Source organism: Syngnathus typhle, linkage group LG1, assembly GCF_033458585.1.
Source record: "Syngnathus typhle isolate RoL2023-S1 ecotype Sweden linkage group LG1, RoL_Styp_1.0, whole genome shotgun sequence".
NCBI classification, from domain to species: domain Eukaryota; kingdom Metazoa; phylum Chordata; class Actinopteri; order Syngnathiformes; family Syngnathidae; genus Syngnathus; species Syngnathus typhle.
Window position 1 is genome coordinate 12,853,575 of NC_083738.1, and position 17,838 is coordinate 12,871,412.

Genomic DNA, 17,838 nt, shown 5'->3' on the forward strand with positions numbered 1-17,838 from the left:
TTATTTATTATCAATTTAGATTTGTTTGCCACCACCACCGCAACTCTTCATACTTTCTTTGAGGATTTAATCCCTAGCTGTTTTCTATGCCTGTCCTCCATTCTCCTCTCATCTCTCTCTACACCCCGTTCTTCCTAGACTTTAATCCCTTTACATGTCAACTCTGTTTCTTGCTTTTGTGCCGCCTAATCTAATCACTTTCTTGGCATGCCCATCACTTGGACGCAGCAGAATTTGCCGGGAATAATGATTTAATGGACTATAAAGCAGACAAGTGATTATTAAACATAATAATAGTATTCATGATGGAGCATTCTTCCTTTCATTCAGATTGAATCACTCTCCAAAGATCTACAAGAGGCGAAGAACAAAGTTGTCACAGTTACAGTTCCTGTGCCAATGCCTGGTGTGCCACCTGCACCACCTGTCCCTGGCCAGATAGGGGGTATGCCTCCGCTACCTCCTGCCCCACCCTTGCCAGGCCATGGAATCATGTCGCCACCTCCACCTCCTCTACCGGGACAAATCGGCATGCCTCCGCCTCCCTTACCAGGCATGCCAGGCCCTCCACCACCGCCACCCTTACCAGGCATGCCAGGCCCCCCTCCACCACCACCCTTACCAGGCATGCCAGGTCCCCCACCAGCCCCACCCTTACCTGGCATGCCGGGTCCCCCGCCAGCCCCACCCTTACCAGGCATGCCGGGTCCTCCGCCAGCCCCACCCTTACCAGGCATGCCGGGTCCTCCGCCAGCCCCACCCTTACCAGGCATGCCAGGACCACCGCCACCCCCACCCTTACCAGGCATGCCAGGACCACCAGGACCGCCACCTCCTCCACCCTTGCCCGGGATGGGACCTCCGCCACCACCTCCGCCACCAGGTGGTCCTGGTATCCCTCCACCACCTCCAGGTCCTGGCATGCCTCCACCTCCACCGTTTGCCATGGGAGCCTGGGGAGCCCCTGCACCAGTTCAACTGCCATTTGGCCTTCAGCCTAAGAAGGACTACAAGCCTGAAGTGCAACTGAAGAGAGCCAACTGGAGCAAGGTCATATTTAAGTCATTTATGCAATATTCATACACTACAAGTGTGCCTCCAATTAATAATATAATTCAAGAAGACACTCTCACAGGGCAGTTTTGTAATGTTATTAAAATGAATGTCAAATTTACTAACAACACTATGCTCGTAATAAAAGGGGCAATGAAAGTTTAAAGTTGAACACTCACTGGTTAGATAGTTATTGTCATATTTATTTACCCACGGGAAGGATGTTCAAGTAAATGAATTCAATCCAGACTTAAATTAATTCCATCACAACATTCTAATTTATGATAAAATTATAAAGAAAAATTGAACAATATACTGTGTAGAGTACAATACAACTGAATTGAGCTGCATTCTGGTTTGAATTACTGATTTTTGTTGTGGTTAATGCTATAGTGATGATAGTAATTGCTGCTATTGATATACATATCTTTTGTGTTGTCAATTTACTGTGTGCATTTTCACCCTGAAACTCATCTTGCTCACTCACTTTTCCAGCCGCCCTCAATTCCACTGGTTCTACCCATAGACTCCTTCACCCAATTACATTTGAATATTTTCATGTCCTCGCAGACAGTCAGCATTCACTTAACAATTGGAGGGTTGCTACTCTCTTCCATCATATAATATTAGTCCTGGCATCTACCAGAAATTCTAGAGAACAACTCATTTTCACATTTTCCTAAAAAGTCATCCAAAATTGTATTGTACATATATATACGTGTAGGGGTAAAATGATAATTGCTCACATTGTATGGACATAAGGGTTGTAGAAAAAGATGTACTAGTTACAAATAGAGCTAAGGACTTATTAGTATGTTCCGCACATGTTTTTGGTAGGGATGTTTGATATCACTTTTTCCCTCAACTTTTGTTCTTTTAAGCTCATGCAAGTATAGCATGTACTTTGAAACTTTAACATTGAGCATTAACAATGAGCTTGAAGAGTGCACCGCCTTGCATACTTGTTGTATCTATCTCATGACTATGCTTCATGCTCTGCGCCCCCCTCTCATCTGTGATGGTTAAAACATCAAAATGGCCCTCTGTCTTCCTTTTAGCCTCAAGCTACTGTATAATGGCTTCAGCAGACTTCATCAATGTTTAGCTTCCCTCTCTCTCCCCCTCGCCGCAGCTTGCTCAGTCTGGCGAGTGTTTGACGAGGATGTCACAGAAATTGCTTTTTAATAAGCCTTCTTGTAACTGCTCCACTGAAAGATAATTAAATTGCAGCTAGAAAGGACTGTCTTCTTTTGTAATTTAAATTAACTTTTTTTTATGACTCAACCTGCTTCTTGTGTGCTCTGTTGCTTTTTTGTGAGATCCTTTTGCTCATCCCTGTATTACTTTCTCTCCCCACCATTCGACCTTTTCCATCCTACTACATTCCCTTTCCCTACGGCGTTGTCCATAATGAAACGCCTGATATCTGCAAATTTACTACCCGTGCTTTCACTCTACTATTTTCGTTAAAGAGAACACTGAGAAAGCGATGGAACCACATACAAAGTTAATTGTAAATGGTGACCAGAATAGAAAATGAAAAACAGAGGGGGTGGAGGAAAAAAAAAGTGCAGCCCTCTTTATTTCTTTAGACTTGCAAGTGAAGCTCTGAAGTTAAAGCTGCTTTGTGGTGCAGACAGTTTGCAGATTAGAGAAAATGAGTGCTTGTTTCCTCTCTTCCTCCTCCTTTCAGTCTTCATTCCTCTGTACTTTCAACCCCCCCTTACTACAATGCCCTTGCCTCCTCTTTGTTATAGCCTCACTGTTTCTAACTCACAACTTGGCAGTTGCTCACATAAACACTATTGTGGAATGGGTTTCTGAAAAATGAATGTTATTTGCATGTGGTGTCCCATCTGTCTATCTCATATTAGTGTCTTAACATCGGTTTCTCCTTTTAGATTGGACCCGAAGACCTTACTGAGAATAGCTTTTGGACCAGTGCCAAAGAGGAGAAATATGAAAACAATGAGCTCTTTGCCAAACTCACCTTGGCCTTCTCATCACAGACTAAGAGTGAGTGTGTGTGACTAATTTACATATTTGCTGTCATCATTTATGTGTAATCAGCGACAGCAGTGTTTTTTTTTTTCCTGCTTCTCACTTCTCCCGCATTGTCCTCTGTTTTGTCCCCTCTGACACAATGCGTCCATTCGAATCCTCCTGCTGCTCTTCTTTCATCAGCTACTAAAGGTAAGAATAGTCGGAACCAGGTGCTCATATCATTTACAACCTCATTCTCAGCCTATCTCACGATTCTCCTCTGCTTAGAGGACACACAACACACATTTGCATAGGTCTTGAACAGCCTGTCAAAACAATACCCCGCATTAGTTCATCTAAAAGTCACACGCAACGTGCCTGCTTATGGGATCATCCTCGCAATGACTTGTGATAGATCAGATCAATTTGGAATTCAGGGGAAAGATGGACTCTGGACTGAAGGTGAAATGAGAGATGAGGAGAAGGTCGCCGATGCCCTTCATGCCACCTGCTGTCCTGGCACAAAGCGCTGACACAGGGCTCCCCACTCACACAAGCACACCTGTCTAATAGCATCACCTTTTTCACAGTGTCACTTAGCCTTCTGCTCTAACTCCTCCATATTCATATCATAATGAAAACGCTATCAGCTCACGGCCACTGCGTGTATGTGATGCTGTTTTTGTTGGCATTCATCTGACCTTCATCTACTATAGACACACACACACACACATCATGAATAAACAAATGGACACCTGCACACATGGCCAATCGTATCACCTAATGTCAGTTAAAATGTCACAATTGGCAGCTGTCCAAACTACATTCACCTGTACGGCAACTCGTAACGTTCCCCTGTCACACCTTAATTTGATAATGCCTCCCACCCCCATTTCCATGACCCACATAGCACCACTTCCATTTTTATAGGCCAAGACAGCCGCATATTCCAGATGATGTCCAATAACCTTTTCTGAGAGCTGACTATAAAGACACTGTGCCCTTTTCATAAGCCCCCACCTGCCTGTCTTTGTGCGCGTGTGCACGGTGTTGGCATTCTACAGTCTAAGAGGTCAGAAAACTGGAACTTTTGTTGGAACCAAGAATCTTATAATACTTACGGATGGGTTCAGGACGCGTTCAGTCAGTTTGTTGTTTCCCCAGGGAATGTCAATGTCAACAGTGCCACATTTGAATGCTCTTGCGATAGAAAGAGGGGGAAAAAAAGTCTATTATGAACAGGAGAAATGCGAACAAGCTTTGTATCTGTCCTTTTGCCTTATTACTTTCTGAATTTGTGTGTCTGTCTTTGAAAACATCCGGAGGTTTTATTGAAGTGATTGTGTAAACATCTTTATGTAGAATGTGCTTTGAGTGCAAATGTATTTCAACCCACACATTTTATTGGTGTACATATTTGTGTGGCCCTATAAGCAAAGAGCTCCAGTTATGCAGAGTGACCCTTCACCCCCCATATATCCTTCTCTTACTTAAATGTACATTCCAAGGTTTAATGCATTCTTCCTCGACCTGCTTATTCTCTGTATCCCTCACCTTTGGGAACCCAGCTTCATTCCTCTTGATCCCTTCCTTGGTGCCCTTTCTCCTGCTCTCGCGCTTCCCTTTCCTCATTATGCTGCAAAGGCAGACAGACACTACACCAAGCCATCCATCACACACCTTTACCGACCCTTCGTTCTTTCCATCACCAGGCGAACAGCTCACACTCCCACGCAGACAGCATGCATGCTGGGGAATACTGTGTTCGGTGCAGGGTTATGACTTATGGACTTTAAACCTTTTGGAAGGGCAGCGATGGGATGGTGACAGTCATGTCCACCATCTGCAGAGGTCTTGATAGACATACAGTGCTATACCACATAGGATGTACGTATATTTGCTCAACGTATTTGGAGTACCAACATGTATGTTGGAAAAGGGCCAAGAATATATTCAGTCCTGCTCTGATTTATCCAAATTATCGTACTATTAACAGACGCACGCACGCGCACGCACACGCACACACACGCACACACACTTGACAAGAGCAAAATGTTGACAGCCTCTTAGGTCTGGTTTGCAACATTTAAACTCCTCAGAGGCACAGAGCATCCATTATATGGTGCGTGTGTAATTATTCTCTGAGCATCTAGAGAGAATCCATCATCAAGCACGTCCTAAACGTTGCGCAAGTTATGTGCGGTATTATGTTGGTTTAATTCTTCATTTAAATTCTATTAATATGTCTGATCTCATTAAGCTGCCGCTGTTGACTTTACACATGCACACACTCTCACAGATCATCTCCCGGCGTTTTCCGCTCATTCAAGGATCGCGCTCAGGCATTATTAGCAATATGTGTTTTGTTCTTTGTCATTAAACTGAGTGAGGTTTCGGGAAATAACAAACGCAAACGACTACGCTCTTCATCGGGTGGTCTCGAACATTCTCCGACATAATTGCAGACTTCATGCAGGTTGCTTCTTTGTACTTGTACTTTGTGTGACTTTGGTAAACAATATTTTCCTCTGCGCTTTGTGGGTGTTTTGGCCTGTAATCAGACACCTGGAGTGATTCAATGTCTTGATAAACAGCCCAGCTCACATTAGTACATGTGGCTGCAAAGTTGGCGTAAACTATTATGTATCGAAAACCTTGAATTAAAATCCCCATGTTTGGGATTTATTGCATTTTCTATTCTACTCTATGTTCTCCGCCTTTTATATTGACAGTTATAGTCATTAGTTATATCGGAGAAAAAAAATAGGACAGTTTATTCCAGTGTGTGGTTTTCCATTCCCTATTTGCGTTACATAGCTGTTACCTTTTGAAGTCTGGACCTCAGACATCACTCTTACCAACAGAACATGCGCAAAAGAAAGTGGTAGAAAAGCAAAACACTGAACAAGACGATGGCTGGGCTGCAGAAATGTTGGTGATTAATTTGACTCGGGAGACAAAAGCAGAAAAAAGGGCCAAGAGCATGTTAGAGATTATTAATCCTCATAATGGGAGGATCATTTTCATATCCCAATTCTCCAGCCTGTACGCTCTTTTCTTTCTCGTTGTCTCTGTCTTAATTACTACATTTCTGTGGTCTGTTGCAGTAAGGTGACCTAATTTTTCTTCACTGGCAGAATATCCCAACTCGAACGAGGTTTCATACTATATGGTTTCACGTGCGATGACAGCGTCCTACTGTGTAATGTATAATCCTGTAATTTACTCTTCCCCTTTGCTACCCAAATGGGTTTATTACAGAAGAATGCAATGGTTATCGGTGGAGGGGGTCTGTATGTTTGTGTGCTTTGTTCAACAGAGTAGGCGGCTCAGCTAAGCCACATTTGCAAAACAATTATAATAAGCCTTTTGATCTCCCCGTGTCCCAAAATAAAAAAAAATAATAAAAAAAAATAATAAAAAAAACCCTCAAATTCCTGTTCTTGTTTCGTGTAGCCTACTTGGTTTTCCTTTCAAGTCTGCCCGATTCATTTTTCACATCAACGAGGCAGTAATTGATAAATAAGGGCCCTTGTCTGATTGCAGGTGCACATGTTTGCCTTTGGCTTATTAGGGGGTTTAGACCAATCCGTTAAGGGGATGAGAGATGCAGCATATTAAAGGTCAAGGCGGTATGGACAATTATAGCCTGGTGGTGTTGATTAGATCATTACAGCGTCTTCTTAAAATAATTAGCATCTGTAGACTCTGAACTGTTAGTGGGCTGAAGGGTACTCTTGGTCCAAGAAGATCACTCCTAATTAAAGATGATAAGCAAACTCCATTCCTTCTTGATGGTCTTCTTTTTAAGTGCAACTAACGCAATGTGCGATTCATACTGATCACCCGGGGGAGGGATCTTTGGTCAGTTTGATTGCCAAATAATGTTTTCTATTTGTTTTAGTCCTGACATATTTATGTATTTTAGATAACTGAAATGTCACAAAGTGTGCGAATCCCCGGCGTTTAATTTTCCTCAATCTCGATCACGATAGTACCTGGATCAGAATGTGCTGGGGGGAGACATGATGGTGGTCAGCAGTCGTCAAGCGCCGAAACATAATGGCCGAGGGGGGCGTGTTTGGTAATTGTCAACAAGCGTGGGATGAAGGGAGGGGTGGCAGCAGTTGATGGCTGTGTCACGCTCAAAGATAATAGTTGACTGGGGAAGGGGTGTGGCCATCAGGACCTGGATTTGCCAACTCTGCTAAAATGTCATCAGTTATCTTTGACTAAAACTAGACTAAAATAGTCATCGACAATTCTAACTTTAATTGAAAAAAGAGTAAAATGCTCGGACTTTTACTTGACTAAAACCTGACTTGACTAAAACGAGTATTAAACTAAAATAAAAGCTTGTGACAAAGATGAGACTAAAACAAGCCGCCAAAAACAACAATAAGTGGAAGACCTTGTGAATAAATCATGAGGCATTCAGGCTGGAACAGAAGAAAGAAACAGGTTAATTCAAAGGTCGCAAATGCAATAGCTGAGAAAATATACTGCACTACTTGACTTTCTCTGTGATCTTTTTTTACTCATCCCCTTAGTTTGCATTTCATTTCTTATTCTCTAACTACCATTGTTGACGTTGAAGCAGTGCTGTGCTCTGAGAATTCACTACCGGTTTAAAAATCTTCCTTGACCTTATTTTATTTTTTATTGTTATTGTATCTTTATTCTGAACTCTTCCAACACAGGACCAACATATCCACACCCCAAGAAAAAACAAAACAGAACATAACACCTTCCATTTTGTGTCCTCCCCCATTTAATCATAGTTTGCGTATCCATCGCCTAAAAGTATGAAAGTCAGAGTTTGCTGGTCCTTATTATTGTCCACTCTCCTTAAGCAAAATCAATCATACCAATTCATTATTGGTATGAAATCATATTGATTTTAGCAGATCCGTTTTGGCATTTCTTCTTGGAAATTCATGGGTGCTGGTATCTGCAATGACGACAGTATTTCCAACAACTGGATTTTCAGTTGCAGGCGTTGGGATGGTGATGAAAGGTTTGTGGTTTATCAGGCGCCTTACGGGTTTGTGTACCCATCGAGGTGTTTGTGTGCGCGCTAGTGCTCAAGTTTAAATCCCAAGTATACTGCTTAAGCCCCCTGATCAGTAGTGGTGCATTATTAGATTGGCTTTGCCCGATCTCTAAGCCTCTGCGTATTCTTGGTATCTCAATTGTGAGCGCTCTCCTGCTCACCATCTCGTTATGATTGCGGAAGAACCACAAAGCGCTGCTCATTCATCAGGCCTTATCAGGTTGAAACACATCTGTGTGCCCACACAGTCACCCGCTCACATATACACCGCAAGCACACGCATGTGCATACACGTATAAGCACATACAGATACCAACACGAACAAACAAGCAATTTTTGTCCCAGTCGTTCTCTTGACACGCTCGTTACATCTCGACTGTTTTACATGCAGTCAAACAAAGTTTGCTCCTGCTGCAGTATCACCGCTTTGTTCCTAATCCCCCTTGCTGTTTTTGTTCCTCCTCCTTGGAGATTATGTTTTTGAATTAGAAGAGACTTTCTTCTCTTCACTACTCCTTCTCTTCTACAGTAGACAGCCGGTCAGTCGGCCAACCAGTTTTCAAATCTGCAACATCCAGTAGCATTAAATGTATTCCACAAAATGACAGTTTAACTGCAGTTAAGAGCGCACGTGTCTGTGTATTTTGTAATCTGCATGTATGCGTTACATTGAGGCAATGAGTGATAAGCACAAAATCTTGTTACAGATGCTAAATATCGGTCTGTTCTGTGTATTCAATCTTAATTCTATGAAGAGAAAAAAAACATGTAGGATGGTAGGATATGAGAGTCTGAAGGAAGAAATCCATACATACCTCCTTCCGCCCACTCGTCTTTCACGTTGCATTCTTTTGGTCCTAGCAACCTTTTCTTATTCCTCCCACTCTCTTTTTATTATGCATGCTTTTTTCTATGATTGCTTTGCTGCATCTATGAGGCACTGAGTGTTTGTCAAGGTAGAGGTGTTTTCATTTTGATATTCATGGCGTATCAAAGAAAGCTAAGCCATCGGTATGATTAGAATGCGCGCTCTTCTAGATGATGGCACCGGTCGTATCTCACTTTCTACTCAAAATACCAACATCGCTGTAGCCTTCCGGCTGAAGATTATTTAAAATTGCAAATAAAACAACAGTGGCATTGCTGCTCTATTTTAGTGCCATCACCATTTGCCTAGTATCCCAGCACACCCAACCCTGAGAACGGAGGCTTAGAAATAGTGCTGAATGCACATTCAGGATTGCTCAACATGACCTTGTACTTTTATCCGTAAATGCCAAATGTATCAGATGCAGGGTGCAGAACCCTCACTCCTTCTTCAAGCCCCTCCCCACCACTACAACCCCCTGACACCCACCTACACCCATGGGGAAGGAGATTTTGTAGTCTTACGTATATGTAGGACATAGCTCCACAGTACCCAAACGTATCAAGGCTGTTTGATACCCGAACTCTTGATAAATACCATAATCTTAAAGATGCAGATTTTACAACAGACATTATATACGTACGTACATTTATTCAACACAAAAAGTACTGAGTGAGCATTATCAGCAATATGTGAATTGAACTATTATTTAATTTTGGTTGGGTTTTCCAGCAGTCTTGAAGCCAACTGCCAGTCCAAATTAACTTAAATGGGATATAGTACGTACATATTTTCATGCAGTTCTGTTTACTTAAAGTCATATTATTAGCTACTATTAGCTGCAATATTAGCTATTGACTGTAGGACAAATTCACAATTACACACGCACGTGCGTACACACACACACACACACACACACACGACTTCGATGTCACTGATCACGCGTAAAAAATGGAGCTTTGAACAGCAACAACTTTAAAGATAGGGTTGAAAAGCTAGTAGCATTAACACCCCCTTTTGCTTTTCTTCGTTTCATATGTCTCCAGATTTACTCATCTCTCTTCTCTTATCTCTCTGCCTGATAGATAGAGATTCATATGAGGAAAAAAAGATGATCAACAAGGAGGGATTTATGTGAGGGTAAAAAAGATGATCAACAAGGAGGGATTTATCTAGGGTTGTCATGATACCAATTTTTCTTACTTTGATAATGCAAAAATAAAACTGATAAACTTTGTAAAAAAATATTAATTCAAAATATTAGGATATGCTTAATCAGAAACATTTTAGACATAAATACTATACTGGTACTGGTGCAATACTAAATATATCCATTGCAGATCGACTGGTTGGGGCAGTCAATTTGGTGAATAGTAGTTCTCAGCTACTCATTTGGAGTTAGCGACACTAAACTGCACAACTTCGCCATATTTTTAGTTCCATGTTCATAGCCACTGCAAGATTTTGTTTTACCAGTGACGGCAAATTGCGGTGTAGTTTCTTGTTTTGTAGCCCCTGCAGTGCAAATATGGGTAACCCAGTGGCATTTACACGAGGCCATGCTCCACTTTCTGCCCTTAATCTGCTACATTCTGCTTATGGCATTTTACCATTCCCTGGTGTTCGCCTGCGCCGGAGTTCTTGTGTTGTGCATTGAGCCAGTGTTTTACTTGAATGCACACATTTTATGATTGCTATTCTGTTGTGTCTGTGACAGCTCAGTTGGATGTGTATGTGGCTGGATTTGGATACAAAGCCTTGTTCTATTACGCGCTATCTGCATATGTCATGTTATGTGAGATGTAGGTTCTGCTTTGCCCAGAAGGCACCTTAATTTTTCACCATTCTGCTACACTACCTTTCCCTGTATGGATGTGTACTTCCGCACACTCTTCCTATTCATCGCCCACCCCTGTCATCATCGTACTCCCCCGCTGCAATCACCACCCACTCCTTGCCACACACGTGCATGCATAATCAAAGCAGGGCGCTCTCTAGATTAATACTTCACAAAACTCCCTTCAGACATTCTCATATTTTGACCAGTTTCAGCTAGCGTCCCTCCCCACGCTCTGCTCCCTACTCACTCCCAGCTTTGAAATTTTAACCTCCCCTCTGAATAAGATATGTGGCTGGCCTCATGGGGAAAGCGAAGGGAATGGAGGAGTGCGCATGTACCGTAATGAAGGAAGGAGGTAGGTGAGGAGGCTGAAGGGAAAAGGTTTTCCCTAAACGCGCTTTCACATCTATCCCCGTAAAACTTCACTCTGTATGTTCAATAATGCATGGCCGTTTCTCAGTCACACACCCACCACTCCTTTTTTTTTTTTTAATTATATAAATTTATTCTGCCCTTCCTTCATCCTCATCAGTTCCCCAAGTGCTCATCACTGTAACCTAGCAGATTAAATGCAGGGTGAAACTGAGACTGACGAGTCAGGGTGACGGTAGCGAGGCATTGGGGGACCACTAGTGGAAGACGAACATGCCTAATTTGTCATCCTGGGAAACAAGTTATAAGTTTGAAACTGTGGGAGTTGGCTTTGGAGTGATAGCAGTTCAGCGGGGGGGGCGAAAGCTTCACTGATCTTGAAAATTGCAGTTAACTTTAACGGAGCTTTTTTTTTTTCAAAATTGTTTTGTTCTTTTTGTTCGGTCTGCTGGACTTTGGAGAACTGCTACTTCTGTGTTTCATTGGGAAGACAATGTGACTGCCCATTTCTGGACTTGTGTTGTGTTCAAAGTGTTGAAGCTCAAGTAATTGCCTCCCTACTTAGATTAATACCACGTCTATTTGATTTATCGTGTGATTCTTTTTTTTAAATCAGATTTTCCTTTTCAACCCACTTCTCTTGGGTGAGCTTGCCCCAGGACAAAAGAAAGGTTTTGTTAGAACGATAAATACCTATACCGAATAGCTATACTTTTTTGAGATCATTGGTGAGGTTATTGTGCTGCTATATCAATTTCTGATATTACGTATTTCTATAAACTTAGCTGAACTCTACTGCTGGGTGGCGCTGCACATGTCAACTTGTTTCGGTTGTGTGAAGCAAATATTAAATCCACAAGCTTGCAAAAGGAGTCAAACAGATGGATTTGGAAAGTTAATTTGCAATGGAGAAAAGGCCCAGTGAGAAGTCAACACAAGAGCCTATGCCCAAGAAGAAGAAAAAAGGTGCATTTCACAGACAATACTAAACAACCCATTTGAAATATGAATTCTATGGCCAAAGGTGATTACCACGCACAAAGTCCAATTTGCGACGAGCAGCTCTCCAATGAGTCAATGCCGATTGCTGTCTTCTGATTCTGAAAACTGATTCGTCAGCAAATGTAAGTGGCTTGAAAGTGTGACACTTGGTGGCTAACCCACATTGCAAAGGTTAAAAAGGCATCTAATCATGGTGAAAAACAAACAGTGGATTTGCATTTATTAAAAAAAATTAATAGGTAAATCTGCAGATCCCGAACTGACTTTGCGGGTTCAGTCTATATAAACCTGCTGCGTTCACTTAGTTGTTTGAGCAATGTAATTTGTAAGGTTTCTGTATTTAGTGTCATTTGTTAAATCAAGGAAGATACCTTTGAGAGCTGGCTGATTAGAATGTGTTTTTCTCATTTCGTTTTCTTGCCCGTAGCAGTAGGTCTTAAATTGGCGTACTATCAGAAATAAACACAAATATATGTTGGACACAACAATAACCGAGTCCCTCGTTTGCTACTATTGTTGGACAATACTTATGTAGGGCACTACAGTCAGGCTAGCCGAATGCTTTGCTTTTTGACCTTTCCGTTGGTGCTTGTATGCTTTTATTGTCTAAGAGCTTGACAACGGCACTGAAAAGCATTATTTCCCCCTCTTGTTGTTTGCCACCACTCCACTCAACCCCCGCTCTCCAAATAGGTTATTTAGGTCTTGGTACTTAACTGTACGCAGTTAATGGTCAGGCAACATGTGCACGCGCACACACTCTCAGCCAATAGGAGTCCTTAGAGATTGGCTGCTTAATACTTCATGGCACTTAAAGGCATCAAGCAGCCCTGTGGTGCTCCAACGAGGCATAACGTGCATGAAAGCCTGTTAATTTTTCCCAACTCATTCCATCTTCCCCTTTGTGATGTCCCCTTGCCTCAGCAAACCAATGCATGCATCAAATTCCAGTCTGTTTTCAACCTACTCTTCTTTAAGTATATTTCCTATTAATAATGAATAACGACTACTCGTACTACTCGACAATATATGTACTTCAGTATTTAGCCGTGTGCATAGTTGCGACAAATTCATCTCACAGTCACATTTCCGGAATCGTTAGCTGACATTTTGCTCATCGTTGTAGCGGATTCATCATCATGACGCCGTTGTCACTTTTTAGGAATGATGGTTCTTAAATTTCTGCTAATCGCCACTGTGTGTTGTGAGTAAGCATCTAGTCCTGCTGAGTTTTCACTTAAAATTTGTCATCTAATGACTGGACTTAATGAAGACTTCTTGACGCTTATTCTGAGATTTTGGGGACTCTTCAAAACCTATGACTTAAGGATTTGGGTATCTGGTAGTGTGCGACTAAGAAGGCGTTGTTGAAAAAGTGATTTTGTCTCAATTAAATTCTCGAGTGTGCCAGCTTTCATTTTCCAAAATGATGTTAGTGAGGACAGGAGAGAAAATCAGAAACGCATGTCCTTATACACGTGCGTGCGCTCACGCACAGTCACACAGTCATCTGGGTGAATCCTGGCCTTGTCATGCTCTGTTCTGTAATCCAGTTTAGGAGGATTAATTAGGAATTAAGGAGTGTAATGTTATTGGTACTTGATCCGTTCATACACATGCGCTTTTGCGCGCACGCATTCTGTGTTTGAGAGTGTGTACATGTGCAAAACTTTATTCACAAAATGAAAAGCAATTTCCAGGATTCGTCTGACTTTATTGCTTTCTAATTCTTCATGCCCTCTGTTCCTTTTCTTGTACTTTAATCGGAGCTGTGGAGCTAATCGAAAAAGGATCACACTATTGATTTGCCTTCATACGACTGGGCCCTTTGTTTTCTATTACATTTTGGGGAATTGGTGGAAGTCAACGCACACCGCTTCCAATGAGTGCAGTGGCAGAGGGGGTTATGTTTGCTTTGGTGTAACCTTACCTTGTGCTTGTGGGGCAAAATATATTTCTGGCAACATATCACATTATCTCTCATGCTACTGTTCAGCATCAGATATCACTAGCCATGTGTTATTTCACGATGACATTTTTTGTAACATTTGCCCGATTTGCTTCTGATGTCTCTGTTGGTTTACTTTGAGTAAAATTCAAAGCGTAAATCACATTAGCTATGTTCACATGGACGCATTTAATCGGATTAAAAGCCTGATTGGAATAAAAATGCTTCATGTACATACCCTATTAGGAATATTCTGCCCCGATCAAGCCCATTCCGATTCAATTTTAGGGGCGGTTTATGTCAATCTATTATCCGATCAGCGTGCATAAAAACACTTATTCCAACAGTTCGGAACAAACCGCCTTTACCGTGCACGTCCGTGACGTCAGTATAAGCATTTCTGTAATTCCAAGAAGCTTGTAGAATCAGCGAGCAAAAGACGTAGCGGGTGCAAGAGTTGTCCTCCCGAATGATATATTGCAGCTCCATTAGGAAGTATTAACTCGATGTAACAGCGTAACGCTAACATTTAAAGTAGGAATGGACAGAGCGACGTTTTGTTGACACAGAAGTCACTACAGCTTCTTCTTGTACTGCTATTTCCGGTATATTTTGCTATCTGTGCATGTCAGAATGATTTGTGTGATGCATGAACACACAAGTCGTAATCAAATCAATATTTTTAGTGTCCATGAAACGTGGAGTGTATCCTGTCATGATTTTCATCCGAACTCTGATCTGATTAAATAAATTGTGTCCGTGTAACTCTAGCCATTGTCTTAAATGCAGACTTTGGTTTACTTTGCTTATCTTGGGTTGCTTTGGTTTGCCCGACAACCTGGGAGTAATATATTTAGTATAACTGCTGAAGTCTGATTGATGTATTCAAGGTAAAATTGTGATTACTGATTAATTTGTATATCAAGGCAATGATAACAGAAATATTTTACAATTTTAAATGTTAAACATGCCGGTACATCATCCATCTCAGTAGAGGGGGAACAATGATTATTTCCTAAATCAAGGTTTTTAGATTTTATAAACCACGTTGGAAAATGCCCCCCCCCCCCCCCCCCCCCCCACACACCTCTTTTCTTTTTACTGCTGCCCTTGCTGCTCCTCATTTCCTCTGGCACTATCGGCAGCCTTGTTTCGAATAGGCATGTGCAAGTCACCCCACTTTTTTGTGGAAGACATTTCAGCCCTTATTGAACAGTTTTTTTCTTTTGATTTCTAAGCGTATTAGTCAGAGCAGATACTTCATTAGTCATTCCAGATCATTAGTAAGCCTGCTACACCCAGCGAGAGGAGCGGTAGACGAGGCATTTTGCAGAGGAGAATCAAAATCCTAATAAATAAATGCATTAATAAACGACTCGTTGACGACTCCAATTGATTTTGATGATATTAATCGTCGACGTTGTCGTGATTAGTCAACAAATCTTGACAGCCCCAGTATGAAGCAGAACAAAGAGGGGCTTCCTTTTGTCCTTGAGTTGAATCATTCAAGTCGTGTATTTCTTTTCCACTGCTCCACTTATTTAGCTGCTCATTTATGCTGTACCGTGTCCATACTCGAATACAAAGGCTTTGAATGGGGATGGATTTACAACAGGGGGGGGGGGGGGGGGGGGTGGGGGGGGGAATAAATTTGTTTATGTTCATACGTGAGTTCTCAAGCTGAGATGCTTTTTGTGCACCAGTTTGTCCGTAAGCAGTGAGGTATGTTGATATTTGATATTGTTTCCATTCATGGCTGATTACATTTTCACTATGTGGCTCATGGAGCACTCAGGGGTTTTATAGCAGTGTCCCCCTCTTTCAGTCATCAGGCTTTTAAACACACAAATATACAAGGCTGTCGCTCAACTCTCTCCTCCATTTTCTCATATAATGAGCTACAAAACATTCATTTGAGCAGCAGTGGGTTTCCAATCTTCATTCTGGGTCCACCACCACACATAGACAATATTATCCATCAATCTACTAGTTGAAGCTCTGTTTATTAGTCTCCTTTTAGTAGCCTGCCTCCAATGTCTTTTTTTTCCCCCCTTGCACATTTCCATCTCTGTGCTGCTCCCTATTTCCCCTGGCACTACTGGAAGCCTTGTTTTGATGCGCAAGTCACCCCACTTTTCTGTGGAAGACATTTTAGTCCTTATTGAACTGTTTTTTTTTTCTTTATTTTCTAAACTTATCAGTCAGGACAGATACTTCATTAATCATTCAAGATAATTAGGCATGGGTAGTGGCTTGACTTGAGTCTGCAAAAGCCATACGACAATCCATAACGATTCTAATAAGCTTTGTTTGTTTCTTATCAGTCTATTTTTTTTAAATAATGGACGGTAAATGAGAATATGTTTGATATTTGGGTCGTGCCTTCATTGGAACTTAAAATCATTCAACTTCTATTATTTATTCAATGTATTTGCAAAAATATCATCAATACCCACTTAAAAAGGTGCCTAATATGATAGTAATGTTGCTTTGTCTCTCTCCATTAATTCATCTGGTAATTGGGGTTGAATTGATAATTGGTGTGTGTAGTATAAGGATTGTGAGCCTTTTTTAAATTATTTTTTGTCAACAGAATACTTTGTGTTTTCTCAGTGAACAATATATGATTCTTATTGACTACTTTTTACTTTTTGAAAATGTTTTCTGAGGTGTATTATTTGGTGCTGCTTTGGAAAAGTGCTGCTCTGCCAGTGATTGCCCTTGTGATGTGAAAGGCAAAAATAACAAATTCATAAGTCAGGCTGGATGTATTTTATTAATTTATTAACATGTTTTTCTTATGTCAGTAGGTCATTATAATCTCTAAGTGACAGTTTAAAATATTGTATTATTTGAAATACATGGCGGGATTTGTTGTTGGGGAAAAAGTAAAAAATTAGTGAACAAGGGCAACTCTTCCTCCAGGCAGTTTGGCCTAGAACACTCACCAGCCTGCTGGTGCTGAAACAGAGAACCTTCTGGCCCTTCACACACGCACACGCACACACACACGCACACACGCACACACACACGCACACACACACACACTTAAATGCCAGGGGCAAGTACACAAGCATACACAAAAAAACTTGCATACATGCTTTCATCACGCACACAATAAAAGTTCTGTAAATCATCCTTCCTATCTGGTACTTTTTATCATCGCATCCCATCTTCTTTTAGTCGTCTCTCCAATCTGGTTCTGCCTCCTACCGACACTTTCTATTCCCATATCTTGCCTCGGAGACAAACTCCGCTTTTTCATACTCTTTCATTCCCTTCATCCTTATCTTGTTTCCTCGCTCCTTCACACATCCAGAAGCTTTAGGTTACTTTGAGGATGGTTCTTGTTCCCTCTCTCCTTTTTCATTTCCTACTCTCTTTATACACATTCATACACACCCTAGTCTATCTCCTCTGTGCCCCATGTCTCCCTCTCTTTTCAGCTTTGGTTTTAATGCATTATGAAAACGGACTGAGGCTATGAAAGTGAAACAGAACAAGTTTGGCTGTTTAATGTGGCTCCTTTCACTCCTCATGGCTGCCTTTGTGTGCGTGTGTGTGTTTGTGAGTGCATGGTCATGTGACAATTTCCATGCTTTCGTTGTGGTTTTAGCGAGTGTGTTGCCACATTTGCAACAGCTTTTTGCTTTGTAATGTGTGAGCGTGTGGTGTACGTTTTTTTTTTTTTTGTCAGTTGGTCTTCGCACATGTTGCGA

General features: G+C 41.5%; 1 protein-coding gene across 1 annotated transcript in view; it reads left to right on the forward strand.

The window, feature by feature from the left end:
- LOC133155058 (protein diaphanous homolog 1) overlaps positions 1–4,013 on the forward strand; it is a 28,059-nt gene extending 24,046 nt beyond the window's left edge. Inside the window, exons 16-19 of the mRNA XM_061280435.1 lie at positions 331–1,050; positions 2,955–3,069; positions 3,238–3,246; positions 3,967–4,013. Of these exons, the coding sequence (XP_061136419.1) occupies positions 331–1,050; positions 2,955–3,069; positions 3,238–3,246; positions 3,967–4,013 (891 nt within the window). The remainder of the gene's footprint in view (positions 1–330; positions 1,051–2,954; positions 3,070–3,237; positions 3,247–3,966) is intronic.
- The last annotated feature ends 13,825 nt before the right edge of the window (positions 4,014–17,838 follow it).